General features: G+C 35.5%; 1 protein-coding gene across 2 annotated transcripts; it reads right to left on the minus strand.

The window, feature by feature from the left end:
- Positions 1 to 3,801: 3,801 nt before the first annotated feature.
- LOC308699342 (uncharacterized protein) lies at positions 3,802 to 19,466 on the minus strand. 2 transcript variants are annotated; one of them, XM_081380078.1, is made up of 8 exons: positions 19,276 to 19,466; positions 9,415 to 9,498; positions 8,679 to 8,785; positions 8,488 to 8,568; positions 6,926 to 7,046; positions 6,412 to 6,464; positions 5,827 to 5,976; positions 3,802 to 5,725 (listed from the first exon to the last, which is right to left on the minus strand). In XM_081380078.1, the coding sequence occupies exons 1-8, from the start codon at positions 19,349 to 19,351 to the stop codon at positions 5,549 to 5,551; spliced, it is 849 nt and encodes a 282-aa protein (XP_081236204.1). In that variant the 5' UTR covers positions 19,352 to 19,466; the 3' UTR covers positions 3,802 to 5,548. The 2 variants fall into 2 exon arrangements, with proteins under 2 accessions (XP_081236204.1, XP_081236203.1); XM_081380077.1 differs by having other exon boundaries at positions 8,679 to 8,830; positions 19,276 to 19,448.
- Between the last annotated feature and the right edge of the window lie 2,384 nt (positions 19,467 to 21,850).

Below are 21,850 nucleotides of genomic sequence, written 5' to 3' on the forward strand. Positions count from 1 at the left end.
TGAAATGAAGTGTCTATCCTTTAAAAGTTTTGGTGTTAAAACAGGCAACCAAAGGTAGGCTATGTTAAGCCCCTTTTAATGTGTGATCCACTGCTATTTCTTGACAATAACACTTTACGGTCTTTACGATCCCTCTTTAAAACGGATTAATCGGAATCGATAAAAAGTGCGCACTTCTATACTATTGACGTACGCAACGCATCTCTTGCTCGCGCAGCATCCCAGTCCAGCCGTTGTCTTGAATGCGACGCATCCAGTTGGATGAGACTGTGGAACACCCACTTATGATTATGTCATGATCAGCCGCTACGCGTTAATATAAATAAGGAGCGCTCCACGAAATCTATACGCAGACGAAATTCCATAACGAATCTCCATATTGTCGCAATAGCTATGACGCAGTAATATATCTTAAGTAACGTTAATGCAATTTGGAATAATTATCAGTACACTTCGCTCTCAGACTTCAAGGGATGACATGAATTCTTCGAACATTATTTGTCAGATAATATTTATTAATTGTGTTTAGCTAAAATATTAAGGTGTTTAAATGGAAAGAACTATTATTATCCTGGTTTACAAACAAATAAATGAATCATACACATCAAAAAGAATTCTTCTACTTACATGGATACCCTACATTCAAACGATTGACTTGCTTCTTAGTTATCTGCATGGATGCCTGCACTCTTCACTTGTTTCAGTCCGACCCAACTCCTCAGTTTCCTTTCTTGAGACATAGTCTCCTCGCATCATTACAAGATCCCTCGATTTTTCCAGTGCGAAATTCTCAAGCCCCGCCCCCTCCCCGACACTCCCCCGGCGTCTGATTGGCTGCAGCGCATTACACGTTCCAAAACACTTCTGGATCACATGTGCTTGACGCATGTTTACAAACATTGTACAGGTCACGTGGTACAGGCCACCATTTAATGCGCATCGCTGGACACTGTCGCAACGTCTCATAGAAGAGAACAAAAGGTCCAGAGCCTATGTTTACATGAAACCATCTGTTGTATCGTGTTTAAAAGATCTGAAGCACTAGGCTACTTATCTCGTTTATGTGATCTAGGAAGGAAAATTGGCAATAACATTTTCTGTCATAACTCACAAATCTTTCCTCTATGTTTTAGCATAGAAAACATTTATAAATGTTTAGATTAATTACATCATATTATCAAATTTAGTAATCACATTAACTAACTAAATATCAAGAGCACATGCATATGACAAACTATTTGATCACTTTCTGCTTGTCAAACGTTAGTTGATGCCTCATAGTAATATTATTGCATTAATTTTTGTCATTTTACAGAAGTTTTTGCATTACTAATTATTTTAGCTGTTCAAATAATATGTTTAAAAGTCTAAATGAAATCCACATTATACTGTCAATATCATTATAAAATATTTTGACCAACCAATAAGGAAAGCCATTTTTTAATATACTTTTTGCATCAGAATTTTAGACAACAATAAGAAAATAGCTACTGGTCCAAAAAAAAAAAAGTCTTATCAGTCTTATACACCAATATTTTTTTTTCTTCTCACATTTCTTGTTCTTGATAGAGAGAAAACTTTACTAAGCTCATGCTGAGAAAGTGTTTGTGACAATAAAAAAAGTTTATTGTTTTACCTCTTCCTTTTGTCATTGTTTTAAAGCAGATTATTATTGTCCAGTAACATCCTTGCCATGCAAGTGCTCTTTATACACACTAGGGGGCAATATTTACTTAAAATACTGTTCCCTAAAGCCATTGCTGAAGTTGTTGTCACTCTTTCAAAGTGGACTATTTCCTAGGTTGCCCTCTAATGTAATATGTAATGTTATACTTAATAATAAAAAAATAGGTCAGCATGGTCGTTTTATTCAAAAAGCCATATTTTAAACAAAGACATAATCAACATCTTATACCGATTCATTGTCATTCTCAATGCAGTCTAATATAGACCCCAGCAGAGACAGGCATAGTGATTTATAGTATACAGTAGTGCACATATGTGAAAAAGAGGTGGAGGGAAGTGTCTGTTGAATAGAGCATGAAGTGCACATGTGTTGGTCGTAAAACTGAGCATTGGGGGAGGGCATGACATCTGGGTGAAACCACCCCTCATGTTCATTCTCATAGGGATTACATAGCTGACAGGTTTATCTGTGTGTGTGCGTGTGAATCGGTGTAGCCTGGTTAGGGAGGCTGATGCATTCTTCTGCAGAACAAAGATAGCTGTCTTGGTAATTAAATATTACTCTATACAAGTTTTTCTCAAACTTTTTCAGGTGGCGGACCATCTATACCCAAGTCAGTGTTGCTGTGTTGAGTTCATATTAGAGTAATGTTTTGATAGCACCAGTGTTTACATTCATAGAAGTAAGCCTATGAGTGGCATACTTGAAGTTGTCTCTGATTATTTAGTTTATTCATTAAGCCCTTTGTTTGTTGCAGAACTAGATCTGGTGTGTCAGTGAGCGTGCCATTGCTATCCGAACTCTTACGCCGTACATCTGAGGCTTGCAGCTGGCTCTTACTAAAGGTCTATATTTAGCTCTGTGGTATTACGACTATTTGCTGGAGTGTCAGTAAAGGATCTATAAATAAACAAATGTGTATCTAAATTATTACATTCATCTGTACAGTAATTTGAAATATTATGAATTTAATGGATAGAAAACTATGCAGATTTTAGCATAACAGTATACCATCCTCCATATGAAGGTAAATGGGGGAAGTAGTTTGCTGTTTATTGAAACCTGCGTTGGAGAAAGTTACTTTTAAAAGTAATGCATTACAATATTCTAATAGTTTTTTACTCTAAAAAAGTAACTAATTGCATTACTTGGAGCTGTCAGTCCAATGGGAAAACAAAGTAACTTGCGTTACTTGTTTGAAATAGTAACTCAGATATTTTGTTGTAGATTTAAAAGTAATGCATACTTTATTCATTACTTGAAAAAAGTAATCTGATTACATAACTCGCAATACCCCCAACACTGTTTGAAACAATTAAATTAGGGTTTATTTAGGTGCTAATAAAGATAGTGTTGAATGTCTAAAACTGTAGTTTAAGAGCAACTGGGAATAAATGTCACTTTATGCTTGGTTTTTGCTTAATGTCCACAGTAAAGTTGGTATTATTTTCTAGCTGTTGTTAATTTGGCTATTTTCATTGGGTAAATTGATCTGGAATGTGAATGATTTCTGTATTCCCCCTTCTTGACACCCATTAACTGGTTCATAGTTGGAGGGAAATATCCACTCAGCCTTCAGTTTGCAATGTAGGTATTTTTTCCTGCTGTTGCTGAGTTCATAACACACACACACACACACACACACACACACACACACACACACACACACACACACACACACACACACACACACACACACACACAGACAGACAGAGAGAGAGAGATACAATACCATAGTAAAAAATGTTCCACTGTGGGGCTCCACAGAGAGTTTAACACACTTCACTTGATCCCATGACCGTGTGAATCCACTGAAATTTTAATGCATGTTTGATGTGGCTCTGGGGACATTATTGCTGCCATACTAGTGTTTTCCTTGTTCTAGCCTCACTATGCTTACTCATTTACTTAAACAACCATTCAAAGCCGAAGATTTATATTATTTATGTGCTGATTCATAATGTATGTTGATTGTTAATGGAACTGTAAAATTTTGTATATTTTAATATAAATGTTGTATATTTATGAGTTTATGAGTGGATTCTTTCCCCATTTTGTGCGCTGACTTTGGAGGTATATCCTCTGAAGTGGAACTGATTTAAATATAGTAAAATGTGATGTAAACAGAAGTTTATTCAATTTTTCAGGATTTCTCTGAATGTCAAAATAATTACAGCAAATAAACATACTATACTAATCACTCTAAATTATTGATATGTGGTCAAACATGATGAAAATTGTGTTTATTCTGTTCAACGATTTCCGCAGTTCAGAACTTTGGCTTCTCCACAGTAAATGAAATGACAAACAATACAACTATTCACTCATACACATACACTTCCACATGCTCAAAACAACAATCCTACATATTCATGCCCCCCCCCCCCCCCATGAGTAACTGAATGTCTAGATTACACACAAATCCAAAAAAGTATAAAACAAAATAGACTTTGTATAAAAATAGAGGCAATTGCAAAAAACGTAAATGTAAATGTCATTTGTCCTGTGGCCTATCGGGTCAGTAATTCACCAGTCATCAAGATCTGCATGCAAATGTGTGTTTAGTGACATCTCTCACTCAAGGATTTTTAGCAGTACTTGTGTAATGAGTTGCCACTCTGCCACTTATTACACAATTTTCCCATAGTTCAACTTGTAGAGCATAATGCTAGAATTGGCAAGGTCCTGAGTTTAGTTTCCAGAAAACACACCGAATAAATGTATTTTGAATGTACTAGTTGCTTTGCATAAAAGCATCTGCCAAATACATAAATGTCTGAAATGCATAAAAATCCCAAACATTACTGAAATAAATCAAATAAAAGTAGCAAGAGGAAAACCCTAACATAGGCCATTAACTGCATTTATGTCAAAGAAAGGCAAGGGTTGACGCATGCTAGAAGGCAAAAGCCCGTTGAGCGTATCCTAATTTTTAAAAACGTTGAATGCAGAAAACTGTTCAAAAAAGGCTCAATTCATTAACATTCATGAATTTAGTATCATGAACAACTTTTACATTTTAAAGCATTTAAGTTGATGTTAATTCATAAATATACTATTGTTCGTTGTTAATTCTTCTTTATTCATAATACTTCAATGTTCATTTATACAACTATGTTAAAATATTTATAAAGTATATGTAGAAATTAGCATCAACCTATATTCATAAATTCTGTAAAAGTTTTTAGTAACAATTTATTTTACAGTGTCTTTGCTACACAGTACGTTACTATTCCTTACCCTATCGTAAGTACACATAGCTCATTAATATTACTCAGTACTTAATGTATAATTACACTGTGACACTGACACCTTAAAATAAAGTGTAACCAAGTTTAACCAAGTTATTTCATAAAACTTAATGCATAATGTAAACAAACATACTTGATTGTTAACCATTACTACTGTATGTAGAGCAGCGCTTGTAGACTTGAGAATGTTTTTCATACTGAAAATGCATACTTGAGATTTTGGCTCATCTAAACGTATAATACAAATCCTGTGTAGCATTGTACCGTTTATGAATTCCTTAAGAGTAGCTTTGGCATTGAAGATCTCTAAAGAATTTTTGCATTATTGGAATTTGAAACATATTTGAAAGTGTAAATGTTTGTATATAATAGATGTGGTTTCTGAAGGGTTAGCCTATTCATATGCTGCTAGCATTTTCAGGCTCAACTGGAGCAGACTTACACAAAAGGCTCTTCTCACGTTACGTTTTTTTTCTTCATACTTTCAGCATTGTTTCTCTCGGCATCATCTCAGTTGTAGTTTTCATCACTCCTAATGTTGTTGTGTATGATAACCCATGAAGTCTGTTCACTCTTGTTGGTCATTGGATTGATGTTGGCTCCGAGCCTCTTACATCGGAGTGTCGGCCACCTGTGTCTGGGTGGCGGAGTGTCCATTGGTGGGGGGTGAGTCTGGAGACTCTCCGTTAATGATGGGCTTGTCCAAAGGCTCCTGTTGAGGCAGAGGAGCCACAGACAGAAGTGTGTTGCCTTGGTTATCTTGATCCACTTGGAAGGAGTCCTCAGCCTTGATGGAGACGAGACATTAGTTATACATACACTGAGCATTGGCGCTACCCCAAGCTTAATTTTGATTCATTTGGTATGTGATTAGACGGTCACACTCACCAGTCGTAGCCCTTTGGATTGTCCTCGATGAATCTTTAGAAGGTATCCAGCTATTAGCAAAGCAGCAAGAAGCAAACCCGTAACCAGAATAGAGATCAGGACAATTTTCGAGCGCTGGCCCACGCGAGACACCGCCTCATCGACTTCCACCTGTAGACACAAACCGTTACCAACACATTCGCTTTTTTACCTGGAAGGTGTTGTATAGTTTTTATAGCATTGCGTTCCAATATTGTGTGAATTAAGTTTATGTGTATTATAGAGTGTGTTTATCTGATTTGTCAGCACAGCTATTTACCTCTTAATGAGTTACAGCCTTATCTCACCCAAACTTAACCCTAAACTAAACCACATGGCAACATGCAGTGTTTCTGTTTCAGAGGCCTTACAGGGTCCTGGAATCTGGGAATAACGCTTTATTAAACCACTGCTATGCAAAATCCCAATAGCAAATGTACCAGGCTACATTTACTCTTTCTTATTTCAAACTTCATTTAAGTGTAATTTCTTTTGGATGTGTATGTGTGTTCTCTCATTTTCATCTTGTATATTTCATTACATGACAAAGTTTTCAGTGTTGCTGACCTTATCGGTAATGTTGTCATTGTTGAACTTTCCAGCCATTTCTTCAGGATCAGCTTCATGAAACAAAAAAAATGATGAGAGTTTAGTCTGATTGTTCAGATAGAGAACAGTTGTGCACTATTCATATTTTAAATAAGAATTTATAATTCCAGTTTAATTCCTGAATTTGAATCGAGGGAGCAAACAGTAAGCAGAAGTTTTGTTGTTGTAAGAATTAATATAAAAAGGAAATTCAAAATTCAAAGAAATTCTACTGTCATTTTAAACTTGAACTCCAGATAGATAGATTGATAGATAGATGTATACATTTCATCATATTTAATAAATTGTTAACTCTTCTTATTTTATGGGGTGGGGACATTTCAGTTCACATTAAATGAAGGTCAATTAAACTGAATTTGGATTAATATTAATTCATTGATATTTGGTGATTCCATAGCATTGATAGTGTGTTTGTGGAATATTTTGTAATTATATAAAACAAGCAAATAAATGACAAGAAGACAATACAAACCGTCAATGCTGTCTCCATAAACCATGACCTCATCTGTGTTGTCTTTCTGATAGATTTCAAGTTTGCAATCTTCACCACAGAGATGTTCTAGAACACTCTGTATCCTGGCTTTAGTCTCTTCCTATTGGATGAAAGGGTTTTGTTTTAAAAAGTGTTTGTAGCAAATGTTGGACACTTACAAAGTCATGTATATTTAACATCAAATCCCATGAAAAGAAAGCTAAGTGATGCAACAAGTCTTTCTCTCATTTCTCCCTCTTCTTTCTCTCTCTCTCTCTCTCTCCATCTTTCATATTTCTTTCTTTCCTGGAATGTGGTGTAATATGAAACCTGTATGTTCAGGTTTTCTCTCATAGCAACAGCCTCCCTTTCCGCTGAATCACAGTTCTCCAAGGGAACATTGGTGAATAGAAGAATTCCCATAGGAGCTTTATAAGAATATGGCATTTTGAACACCAAAATATATATCAAAATACTGAAAAAGATAAATGTATTGCTAATAAACCGAGCAAACTTTCAAAAATGTAAAATAAATAAATAAGGCATATTTGCTGGGGACAGAAGCTTTTTGACTACGATCTATATCTAACTTTCCTTAAAAAAGTGTCAATTACGTCATGAATACGTCTGTTTTAGTCACATACAAAATATTAATCCATGCCATTTACTCTCATGATGTGTTTTCTTCTATTTTACTTAATATACTTCATTCTGTTGGGAGTTTGGTACTCTACTGGCTCTGAAACTTAACCTAGAGGCCCTTCTATGTATCTTGGCAGAGTTCTTGGCGTGAATTCCGAACTGCCGCCGCCCATAGCGTGTAATGGAATGCCATTGATGTGCAGGCCGCAAGGCCTCTATGATGGTCCACCCAATGAGACTTGAGCACATGGCATAACACACTTATTAGGGTCTCTAAAGGCTGACTTATAAAAAGGCTTCAACATCTTATATAATATCATAGTTGGCAAAAATCACATTTGGCAGTCTATCTATAATGTGTGGCAAGCTAAAGGCTCAGCAATGATGTGTTTTTATTGTAGATTATGCTGATCACTCTTTATTGTGGGTTTCCTAGCATTTTAAAGCCGTGTGGGTATGTCGAGTGATCGAGACTATCGAGTCTCTTCAGAAAATTTGGACTAAATCGCTCAATCGCTCAATTCATATATGGATTAGTTTTAGCTTCATGAAGCGTCAAAGTGGTAGTTGCGTTGCTGTCAATGGAGGAACAGAAAACTCTCAGATTTCATCAAAAAGATCTTCCTTTGCATTCCAAAGATGAATGAAAGTCTTACGGGTTTGGAATGACATGAGGATTAGTAATTAATGACAGAATTTTCATTTTTGGGTGAACTATCCCTTTCAACTGTTTTAGTCTCTATATGTATAAATCAACACACAACACTGTACTGTATTTAACTAAAGAGTTCTCAAACTCTATACTTAATTTGCAACCTTTTTAAACTAGCCACTGATATACAATCAGCTCTCCCACTATATCATATTATTTCCCCAGATTCTACCCAGTTATCACAGGATGAACGCAGACTAGAACTTACACACGTGGAGGAGGCCTTTAGTTTCAGCAGCACATCATATTTGTAGCGCTCTGGTATTTTATCCACACAGACCACATTGCCCTATAAAAATAAACAAAAAATATAAGACCAGAAGTCATCAGCCTTTGGAAAATATATCTTTTTTAAATGTTTTGACATAAATAATGAGGTACAATATCTGTTGTCCCCACCTTTGAAGTAACGCTGTTTTTTTCAGGTGGGTTTGAGTGGGTCTGATCTGGCGTCTGTGTGTTAGGTTGAGTGGTCTCACTGTCTGCTCCTGGTGTCTCTGGTGTCCCTGCATCAGGTGATATGGAGGGGAAAATGGCAATCTGAGAATCTCCTGTGAGGGAAATGTTGTTACTTGCCCTATTGTTGTAATCATTGTCATAAAAAAGCAGTTTTTCTCACACAGTTTAACTTTAAATGGTGCGAACATGGTCATAGTTTAGGGAGGTAGGGTACATTCTACTTTTTAGACTTTCAACTGGTATAACATATGTTATACCAGTCAGTCTACAAAGATTATTTAGATCACACACATTTGTACGAATGGATTAGAAATTAAAAGTTAATGGAGCGAGGTGTGCAAGTTAATGAGAGTATCATTAAAATAGCATGTATTTACATTGCATCTAATCCAAACTTGGATGGTAATTTAATTTAAAGCAATGTCATCAACAGTTTTGGCCTAGTTAGTTTCTTGTTTGCTGGCTAATGATATATAAGTTAATCAGCTCCCAAAAAAAAAAAAAGGGAAAAGAAAAGGAGCAAAATATAAAGATTCATATCTTTAATTACAAAGAATGCACATAAAGGTAATATGAAGAAATTGCAGATTTATTAATTAATTAATTCATTATTCATTTATTTATTTGTTGAATTTAATATGTAATTATTATTATTATTAATATTATTATTATTTACCTTTGCCGTGCACCTTTTCGGTTGGAGTGACTGGATCACCATCTCCACGTATGATTCTGTCCGAAACGTCTTCACAAATCACAGCTGAAATATAAGGTAAATGTTGAGCGTCTGCATCCATGAACTGCATCCAGAGTGTCATGATATAATAATCGTTCTTACTTGGCGGATAATGGAACGAGCAAAAAAACCCAACAACAACCATAGACTTACAGTACATTAAATGAGGGATCTTAGACCTCTGAATATCATAGTATAATACATTACACCAGCATGCAAAGGTTTTTCCTTTTTTTATAAAGAAATTAATACTTTTATTCAGAAAGGACACATTCAATTAATTAAAAGTAAAAGTAAGACAAAAAATATATTTAAATAAATGGTATTGTTTTGAACTGTCAATCCTGAACAAAATGGGTTCAGTGTACACAAAAATATTAATCTACACAAAAACTACAAAACTAGTGTTTTCAACACTGATAATAATAATAAATGTTTCTTGATCAGCATCTCAGCATATTATAATGATTTTTGAAGGATCATGTGAAAACTTGATTTTTCATTCAGCTTTGCCATCACAGGAATAAATTACATTTTAAAATATATTAAAATAGAAAACAGTTATTTTAAATTGCAATAATAATTCACAATATTACGGTTTTTGTATTTTAATAAATGCAGTCTTTGTGGGCATGAGAGACTTCTTTCAAAAGCATAAATAAATATGACCCCAAACCGGTAGTACAGTAGCCTAATAGCCATCACTTTTGTGACTTTTGCATGGGTAAGCACCACTCACATTTTATTCTCAAATGTGTCTAGATAATAGATAATTAGATTAGAATTAATTGGTTTAAACTGAGCTGAACGTTGATGTGTTATTTTAAATCTCTTGTCACAATATTGTGGCCTTGGCAGACTTCCACAGACTCAAATCCATTTAGCATTTCAGGGGAACGTACTTTTTTTCTCTGTTTAATTGAGTTATTTTCTGTCTTTATCACCCACAAGCACCGTAGTGTATGAGTAAAAAAAAACTCACTTGTGTTAGAGCTGACACATTGAGCCATGGTGCTCATGTGGGTGATGTGAGTTTGAATCAGGCTTGTTTGACACTTATTCTGTCCTCTTATGCTTCTTTTAAACTGTTGCTAGCGCTGAGGTTGGTTCTGCTGGTCCTGGTTGAGAGCTGAATGAAAACTGACTGTGTTCAGTTCACCACATCCAAACTAATTAAATAGAGTGGCACTTTACAAAAGTGAATCTTTGAAGAACTACGGTATGCTTGCCATTTTCTTAACATGCTTAACTCTGGTATCAAGTCAATTAAATTGCATAATGTTTTTTAGAGGAATGAATACTGACCTAATTTTTTTGGCTCTAAAGGGCTGCGCTGGTATGAATTTCTGAGCTGAACGTGCTGTATGTAATTATTAGCCTGATTGAGCGTGAATGCATTGGCTCAGACTGAGCTAATAAAACCTTAACCTTTCCCCTCCCCCATGCAAAAAGAGGTCCTGACCTCTGACCCCAACCCTGACTCAACACACTCCCCTCTGCACTCCGCAGAGAGTGCCAGTCAGAGGTTAAAAAGAAAAGAATAGTGAAAGAAAAGGAGGCAGGGAGATGGATAGAGGAAATAAGAGACTCTTATGTCTCAGAGATCCTTCTGGAGCCATTTCTAATTTGCACACAATTTCTGCTAGAGATGTTTTGAATAAAAGAGTGATTCTATTTTAAAAGAGGGATCTTTTTGTTTTTGTCTTTGGTCATGTGCTCAATGCTCTGCACGATACTCGTGAAACCTAAAGTGAGACATTCAGATCGGTGTCAGGATGATTTAGTGCGCTTTAAGACATCCGTTCCATCCATTATAATGAAACTGAAGGTTTAGCATTATTTACATAATTCTTTTGAGCAAGTTCAAAATGGGTGAATTATTTCGAATCAATCTTTTGATTGGTTACCCACTAAATGTTGGCCTTTTTCAAAGTTTTGCTAGTCAATAAACAAGATTTCCCATGTTTGTCTTAACATAATAATAATAGCTATGAGAAGTGAAATATGATATGTAAAGAACTGCGTTATAGCACTATTTTAGTATTGTTTTCTCTCTTTGATGAATTTCTTTGGCTTGTATTATATTTTAAAAGTCTATTTAAAGTGTCTCCTGATTCTAGCCTCTAGATTTTTCCATGCTAATGTTTCAAGGGGAAATTCACCAAGTATAAATTGAGTTTATTTGCCTTCTGTTTTGACTAAAAGAGTTATGCAATTTAGGTAATGGCGAAGGCGCGGCCAAAAATTATGACCGAATGCAATTTGCCCAATGCAATTGCCCATCTTTTAAACTGGTTTTGAGTGTTACTTTGTGGAGGCACTGTTTAGTGAATTTGTCCCTCAGTGTTTTGTACATTTGATTTATAAGCAGTATTAAGTAGATCCCCAAGAATAATACATTCCACCCCTTGTAATACACTTTCCAATTTTGTTATTTGTTAGTTTTTTTTTAACCAGGAAATGTACAATGTAAAACTGGACTTTAAACAAACTAGGATTTGATTTAGAAATAGACAGCAGGGGTGTCCAATCCTGCTACTGGAAGGCCACTGTCCTGCAGAGTTCAGCTCCAACACCGATCAAACACATCTGAACCAGCTACCCCTCAGAGTTGAACTTTATTTACAATTGCGAGTTTATATCTTGCAATTCTGACAAAATAAGTGACAAAATAAGTCAGAATTGTGAGACATAAACTCCCAATAAAGAGACAAAATATAAAAGCTAAAAAGTTGCAATTATCTGTTAAATGGTTTTATTCCAAACAAGCTTCCATAGCTTTTTGCATATTCCCCCCCAAAAAAGCACAATTGTGATATCTTTAATTTCTCAAATGTGTCTCCTTGCCAGCAATGAGATTAAATGGAGATCAATGGAGACTTGGCCACTGTCCTGCAGAGTGTTGCTCCAAAACGCCTGCCTGGAAGTTTCTATGGCTGTGTCCGAAAATTAGGCAGTGTGTTTGCGCGTGAAGGTACCTCACAAAACTGATTTCAGACAGACTTCTGAGGCAGTGTAATGGTTTAATGATCTACAGCAGAATAGAGCGAGCTTTGGTGGGAACTAAACAAATCTTTAATTAGGCTACTACAATAGTCATTTCTAGCTAGAAATGACATCAGAAGTAGAGAACGTTGGTCAAAAACATACATTTACACACAAACTGACAACTTTCAGCTATGAAAGGACAACCTGAGTTGTAAATGTTCCTGTGGGTTCTGACATTTTCAGCATTACAGATTAATTTCCACCAAGGGGTTTATTTTCATTACATGAGCTGAATCATCCGATTGGCAAATTCAGATCTGGTTTTCTCCTCCTCCTGCTTCTCTGAGCCTTTGTTCCTAACATGACCTCACACCATCGGTATTCACTCATTCACTCGCTCCCCCTGGGCTCCTACCAGCCTGATACGGCTTTCTTATTTCCCTGCTCATGAATAGGTTAAACGGAGACAAATGTGTGTGTGGTATCAGACATGTGTGCTTCTGTGTGTCTCAGAGGCGTATTGTTTTGGTCGTTTAATTTAATTTAGAGGCACTTGCAAACAGAGCGACTGTGTAAACGCCTTAACCAACACAGATGTAATGATGCTTATGTTCTTGTTTGTTAGTTTTTTTTTCTTGAAGATTTGCTTTTCACAGTAGTAGACTTGCTGAACTAAAATATTATATTAGGTATGCAAAGAAAACATAGAGGTAACCCTTAATTGACTTTTGGCTGGAATCACTTACTCTGCTTCACTTCCTTCCTCCCTTCCTGTAACATAACAGACAGATTGGTTTTAATGGTCTTAATAACTTGGTTTTTGTTCATGAAAAAAAAAGTGGAGCTTAAAACTGTTTAGTGAATTGGCCACATTATATAGTCATAATGTTTAACATTCACTACTCTTCAAAAGTTTGGGGTCAGTAAATGTTTATTTTTTTTTTTTATGTGATTCTCTTATGCTCACCAAGGCAGTGTTTGCATTTGATCATATGAAATACAATAACAAAACGTAATATTGTTACAATTTAAAATAACCTTTTTTTTAATATATTTTAAAATGCTATTTATTCTTGTGATGCAAAGCTGAATTTTCAGCATCATTACTTCAGTCTTCAGTGTCACACTCCTTCAGAAATCATTCTAATATGCAGATTTTCTGCTCAAGAAACATTTATTATTATTATTATTATCAATGCTGAATCAGTTGTGCTCTGTAATATTTCTTTTGTGAAAAATGTGAAACTTCTTTTTAAGGATTCTTGATGATTAGAAAAGAACAGTATTTATTTGAAATAGAATGTACTGTCACTTTTGATCAATTTAATGCATTCTTGCTGAATAAAAGTATTAATTTCTTTAAAAAAATCTTACTGACCCCTAATGTAAAATAGGGTTTTACTGTCTTGTGTCAATGGACACCATTTATAAGATCATTTTAGAGAACCCTCTAAACCATCTATTTACTGGTGCTTTATTGAGACCAGAAAGAACTTATAATGTAACATCAGTAACTTTTGTCTCTGTATAGCCAACTGTACCATAGCATACAGTGACATTTTCTTAATAAAAGAGGGTTCTTGAACCATTGGACAACCTAGAGGATAAAATTTAAATTTGCATACTAACACTGGTTTTCTCTGTGACACACTTGTCCGTCACAGCTGTTGTCTTGTGCTACAGAAAGCATATCTGAAGGTGACAGCAACTTGATATGTAGTAGGCTACACTTTGCCTACACCAGTGAACATTGGACTTAAATGCAAGACAGTGTTTTCTCGCGGACACTCCTAAGAGATCTATATTGTCACTCTTTGGTCTTGTTTTCAACACTACTGTCTACCTGCCATATGACTTTTGTCTGGTAATGGTTGTTTAGAGAATATCTTGAATGATTGAATCATGTAGAAACTACTTTGAAAGCATTAAAAGTTTCAGCACAAACACATTGAGACTTTGCTCTGAAAGCTCTACATAGTTTAGTAGCTGACAGTAAATTAAAGCATTGGCTTGAGGCACAATAAAGCGCATTACTTAAACAATCATGAAAGCATGGCTTCAGTTTGGCAGAAGGTACATTAGTGACCCAGTTTTTACTTGGTTTTACTAATTTTTGTTATGGTGAATTGGTGGTACAAAATCTAACACATCTCAAAACGCACCATAGTGAGTGAGAGAGAATTAACAGCAGGGTCCCTGCAATTCATTAAGCAGAGAATGAATATCTGGCTAACATAGAGAGAAGTATAGATGGGAAATGCATTAAAAAAAGTTAAACAAATGCACAAATGCAACTCAAAGAAGACATTTTGGCCATACATTGAAAGCCATTGGGGTCCAGTCAGACTTATTTGGACCCCAAAATATACTGTATATATAAAACTTTAGTGTTCCACAGAGGAATATGGCAGCTTGTTTCCGCCACTGAAGAATTTTATTTTATTTTTTTAAAGAAAAGGTAATTGCGACTTTTTATCACACAGTTCTGAGTTTTTCTCAAAGCTGCATGTTAAAAAGTCGCAATCGCAAGTTATAAAAGCCGAATTGTGAGATAGAAACTCTCAATTCTGAGGAAAAAAGTCCGTCTTAACCCACAATTGCGAGTTACATATCTCACAATTCTGAGAAAATAAGTCAGAATTGCTGAATATAAACTCGCAATTGCGAGGAAAAATAGAGATAAAAGGTTGCAATTATCAATTGGAAACAAGCTTCCATAGAGGAATGAAAGCGCTGATAGAATTTTTTTTTTTGGATAAACTGTCCCTTTAAGAAATTTTTATGTATTTTAGTTATTTAACGATTTTGTATTTTTTTGTTGTTGAAAATTTCAGTGACATTTTACATGATACTAATTGCATTTCCCTTTTTCTTTCTGTACAACTGCTCTTGGACAGAAAGTACTGTTCTTTTAGAAAGGACGGATGAAGGTGAAACGTTGTCCAGACGAACATAAACATGTTGTGTCTCATTTCGAAGGCTGTGTCCTCCGGAGGTCGCATTTGTCGGCCCCAAACATACGTCATCAGGGATGTTTTATTTCAGAAAAGTAACAATTATAAAATGGACCGTTAAAGGGGTGTGGACCGAATTGTTGTAATTTACCAATGACTTTGGAATGTGATGGTTACTTAACTGAAATGTGACAGCCATGTGTCCAACAAATATGACCTCTGGAGGACTCAGCCATATAGACCGATTCACACATGCACTAGTCCCTTCAGCGTTACAAGTGAACCCCTTATGGGGTGTGTTCAACCACAGGGAACATTCCTGCAACCCCCTTCCACACAGATGTTATATCTATTCACCCCCATCCCCCTTATTCCTCAACTCATCTTCACCCCATTCCCTCTACTTTTCCCATCACATAACAGGAAGTTACATCCCTCATTCGTTTACTGTCTCTTCCATTCCTTCAAAGCCTCCGGGAATTCCCAGTCAAGGAATGTTTCGACATTCCAACCCCAGGAATGCTTGAATAACAAGATCGGATGGATTCCTTTTCAGCCGTATGCAAGAAGGAATGATAAAGGAAGCTATCATGCGAGGAAAGAAAGGCAGAAGGGGTGGGGGTGTCAATAAAGCGCTATGTGTTTGTTCTACATCTGGACTGTGATCCTCAAGGCTGCTCACGCTACTTGGCGATGTCCCATGTCGCAGCTTCTCTGTGAGTCGACAGCACGCTCGATACATCATGCCCTGCTTCACACTTGATAACACTGACAGTTTGTCAGCTGCTATGAGAGATCAGCTTTACTACAGCAGATGTATGAGCATATGCCTCCAATCCCCATCTCAAGTACATCTGTCACTTGTGCCTATCGAAGGCAAAGAAATTGTCCTCAAATATCATTCATAAATGAACTTTTTTAAGTGACTAACAATTTTTATTCCCTGGTGGGAAAAAATTCCATAGACTTGCATTGAAGGAGGACCAGAATGTCAGAGGCTTGTGGATTGGCTCTTTCGACTTGGGAGAATAAACAATCATCCAGAACGCCCTAGCAACCACTTAGAACACCCTAGCAACTCTCCAGAACACCCTACAATCAACAACACCTAGCATTAGCCAAGTTTACACAGGCAGACATCACATTTTATTCAGTAAATGTTTGAATCTAGTTTAAAAATCTTTCAGGTATCATGAACTAAAACATTATTTATTAATCTAGATTAATGTTCATTTATAAATTGTAAAAAAAGTATGATAACTTTATCTGTAAGACAACTTGAAATGTTAAACGTATACACCATTTAAACAGTAAAAACTCAATTTGTGACTGTCTTTGGTACACTGCAGTTTTAAGGAGAAAATACTCTGACTGATGAATTTTCACATTATTTGTCTGAAAGCATATTAAAAACACCACATAGATATGTAAACAACATTAAAAGCTTGTTTTTCACTTTGTTTTACTGACAAAGATGTACTAAAAACGATCCCTGTTCACACGGATCTGCGAAAACGACTAAAAACGTTGTATTATGCTGCCAGGCCAGTAGTTGGCGATCTCACTTTGTAAAGAAACAGTACACGCACAGACTGAACATGTAAGAACACGTAGAGCGCATGACGCCACCGTTTTCACAAATTCATCAAAAAGTTTGCGTTTTCATGCCCCCAAAACGCTGTTGTCGTCTAAAGACAAAAAGTGTTACGCTTTTAGTTGAAAACAGTGTCATGTAAACGTGTCCCCTAAATGTCTTTACAATCACTTTTTAAATGAACAATTTTTAATTTAATTTAACAAGTTTATAAATAAATAAAATTTAAAAATAAAAAATCTTGCTGACCAACTTTAGAATGTGCATGTGTATGTAAAATAAATTCGGTAACACTTTACAATAAGGTTCATTACTTAACATTAGTTAACATGAACTAATAATGAACTGCACATATACAGCATTTATTCATCTTTGTTAGTTAGTTAGATAATACAATAACTAATGTTAACAAATGAACCTTATTATAAAGTTACCATAAATTCTGTAAAAGTATTGTTCATTGTTAATTCATGATAGCAAATGCCTTAACTAATGTTTTTATTTTTTTAAAATGGAACCTTACTGTAATTCATACTGTAATTCATTATCTCTCTCTCTCTCTCTCTGATGCAATATAACAATATAGGACATTTTGTTCAGTTCTGCACTGCTCGACTAAAAGATGCCTGGTCGTCTGCTGCAACACAGAGTGTTCCCATAGGGATGCTGGAATTTGAGACTCAAACAATCCTTTTAAAGGGAAGGAGCAGTGTTACTCTCTCTCTCTCTCTCTCTCTCTCTCTCTCTCTCTCTCTCTCTCTCTCTCTCTCTCTCTCTCTCTCTCTCTCTCTCTCTCTCTCTCTCTCTCTCACAGCATGCCTCCCTGACCTCTGACCCCTCAGTCTCTCTCTTCCTCTCTCAGTAAAGGAGTGTGGGGCCCACACTGTCTCCACCCAAACAGGGAGGGTGTTTCCAGCAAACATATGGAGGAAAGAGACTCTTATGTTTCTAATCAGACACTTCTTGAGCAGCCCAACCCCTTCACTCTCTGCCAAAGCATCATTATCAGCAGAGCTCGTTCCCCCTTTAAGCTACAATAACTGAGTTATGGGACCTATGCCAATGAGAATAAAATCTGTTCTTGGTTGTTGTGAGTAAGGGAATGCATGCAAATGGAAAATTAACACGATACTGAATGACTAGAATGATACGAGGACTTGCTCACTGTATTATTTTTATGTTAAATTGATTTGAAATTTTAAAATGCATGTTTCTTCACAATTAATATAATTATTTTACTCATTTTCTTTACCTAAAATGGTTTACTTATGTATTTTTTTTAACACTCAATATTCATAGAATCTTTCATCAACAATTATTGGGTCATATCTGCAATTTAGCAGGATTTATTGCCAACACAGTGCTCAAACATTTTCTTTATTGGTATTTAGTCTTGTTTTCCAGTAATAAAAGCAATAAATACATTAAATTGAGAAGTACAGTCATAATATCTTGAATTAATTTGAAAAAATACTTATTTTTTCTTTCTTCATATTTTAAGATATAAATATCAAGTACATTTTAGTTAGATATTGGCTCAAAACAAGAAATACAATGAATTTAAAGTGAATTAAAAGAAATAATCTTAATTCTAACCTAACAGATATATTCTCTGAAAGCAAATTTGCAAATAAGTTTAGATATCAAACAAGATGTATTAATAATGAATAAATATAGATTCAGAAAATAACTTTGCACCACTGCATCTGCTGTGCAGTTTTGCTAATGTAAACATCAGTGTTTATTTCTGTCTCTTGAGTGAGTATGAAATGTGTATTACATCATACGGCCTGCAACTTTTGTTGCCCAGGGTCTTCGAAACACCTGGATGCTTCATAGTCCGCCAAATGAACAAAATCCTCTTTATGCCTAATGGAATAACAACAGATGGAATTTTTATTTCCCATACAGACGCACACACGGCCACCTGGTGATATAATATATGCACAGATACACTGAGTGGAAGAGAGCGATTCAATTGATCTCAAACCATTAACTTGAGAGGAAACTCAACAACTTTATTTAAAACGTATTGCTGTGATGCAAAGGGGTGTGGTAGATTCGCAGGAAGAAATGCATGCATGATGAAACGTTTACACTATAGTAACTTTCTAATAGTTAGTTCTAAGAGTAGATCAAATCTTTGTAATAGCAAAATGGTAATATACCGCACACCCCTCCCTTAAAGCTGCACAACATCTTGAGTAGTGCAAAGTTAGATCCAAACATCTGCAGTAGAACAAAAGTAAAGTAAATTGTACTCACCTTGAAAAAATACAGCAAAAATACAGACTAAGAAAGCCACATCTGAGGATTTATGGCATTTTCTCTGTGTCGCCATCCTGAGCGAGCGGTCCTGCAGCGTTTGGTGTGACTGTGTGTGAGGTTTAGGTTTGTTTCACTGAGAGTGTCACACCAGGGATAAAGCCAATGCCTGTGCTCTTATAGATTCAAGTGTGGCCCTTCCCCCCTCACTCTTTCACTCTATTCTGTTCTTTTCTTCATTCCCATGAGCTGTGTTGTAATTACGGAGTTTAGTGTCTTTATTCAGAGTAGATCAAATTGTATGTTTCTAAGTCTTTTGAAATGTAGATTGAGACAAAACAGAGACCACATCAATGCACATTTATACATCAGCTTGCTGTGATGATGCCATTCTGAGAACTCACATTGTAAAAAGCATGTATTTTCTCTTTAGTTATCCTATAACACTGGGGGAAAAAAGTGTTTCATTGTGTTTGAGCATTTTAAATGTACGGAAATCTGTAAAGCACAGACAGTAAACATTTGTTCTTTTATAATTCCTAAACCTAAATCTGAAAGTGGATGAGAAATGGCATCATTTCAAATAATAATGGTGTTTTTAGGCAGTAATTCCAGCAGTAGGTCAACAGAATCAAATGTGTTTTGCAATTTCTAGTTTTATGTTAATGCATACTTTCCAGACTCAACAAAGTTACCCAAGTAATAGCAAAGACTAAAGGGACTTTAGTAGTCAACTAACAATTAGCGATTTTAGGAAGTTCATATCTGGGTTTTAGGATTTTATTTTTATTGTCTATGCAAGTAGGCTATCTGTAGCTACATTTTAGGCAAGCATTTGGTTTCATTGGTTTATGGGCTGTTTTCATTGGCTACAATAAAACTAGGACACAGTGCTGCCCCCTGCTGTTTACATTTTTTTAAAGGACCTTTATGCATTTTATACTAGTATTTATCAGACTGCAGCACTGAAAACAACCTAAATTTGCACAAATAGAAACATGATCACCTAGAAATATATTTATTTAACATGGAACAACGTATTGTATATGGCACGAAGGGACAAAACAAGCCATGGAATCTTTTTTTTTTTTTTTTCAAAAAAGAAGTTATTTTTTCAAGAAATTAGAAAATATCTGAAAATGTTGACCATCAACCCGAGGTCAAACCAAATTTTATATGTTTCGATACATTTTGAAATGCTGCAATGTGAGATATTTGGGTTACACTTTATTTTAAGGTGACATTGTTAAAGTGTAATTATATATTTAAGTACTGAGTAATATGTACTCACTATAGGGTTAGGGTAGGATTAGGGTTTGGTTGAGGGTTAGTTGCATGTAATTATGCATCATTTACTGTTATTATATGGTAAGTACATGTAACATATGTAACAAGGACACTGTAAAGTGTTACTGATATTTACTATATTCAGGTGGAACGTCATGCAGTTACTGAGCTGTGTATGAAATGTGGGATACATAATATCTAATATTGCTCGCAAAAGAAACTCATTAAAGTGTATAGACCTACTGAATGGAAAGTGCCATACTGCATAGTCATCATGCTATCATAATTCTTCCTTTTGGACATACTTCATATTGTAGATTCCATCTGTGACTATTAAGGCTGGATTTAATTAGATGTTTGCAGGGTTTAATCAGAAGAGAAGAATGACAGTGTGATTCTGGAATGCATATCTCTAAGGGATGGTGTGAAATTATTGTGCCTGTTTTCTTGCTTGTTATCAATACTCTTGCTAGTTCAAATACTGGTACAGCAAAGTCATCTAATCAAAACCAAATCGGCGTGAGGACGAAGTACGTCATAAATTGTGCAGATGTCAGGAATCTGCTTAGATTGGATGGAATTTTAAAGAGCTTCAAGTGATTACTTTTGGAGAAAGTAGCCTATTCCATTTGAGGTGTCTATGACCTAATGATTGTTCTTGCTTAATCTGAGAAGTGCAGTGGGAAGACTTTGCCGAGAGTTTTATTTATTTTTCCCAAAACGTAAAAACTGTAATCATTTATTCATTCTCCTATTGATTCAATTCAGTACGACTTTTTTCTGTGGAACACAAAATAAGATATTTTTCAGAATAAACTGAAACTTTTCTTTCAATGAAAGTAGGCTAGATGGAGAGCACGGACTACTGTGGTTTAGAAATGAAGATTAAAGGCCTGTTCACATCAAGAACGATAACTATATAGAAAACTAAAATGAAAGCTATTAAAGGGATAGTTCATCCAAAAATGAAAATTCTGTCATTAATTACTCATCCTCATGTCGTTCTAAATGCGTAAGACTTTCGTTCATCTTCCGAACACAAATGAAGATCTTTTTGATGAAATCTGTGTTTTCTGTTCCTCCATTGACAGCTACGCAACTACCACTTTGACGCTTCAAAAAGTTCATAAAGAGTTCTAATTAAAGAACGGAAAAACAATCCATATGAATTGAGCGGTTTAGTCCCAATTTTCTGAAGAGACTCGATCGCTTTATATGAAGAACAGAGTTAAATCTTAGATGCTAAATGATTTTTTATTTTGGACATCTTTGAATGTTACCTCAGTAT

Source organism: Scardinius erythrophthalmus (assembly GCF_964197995.2).
Source record: "Scardinius erythrophthalmus genome assembly, chromosome: 12".
NCBI classification, from domain to species: domain Eukaryota; kingdom Metazoa; phylum Chordata; class Actinopteri; order Cypriniformes; family Leuciscidae; genus Scardinius; species Scardinius erythrophthalmus.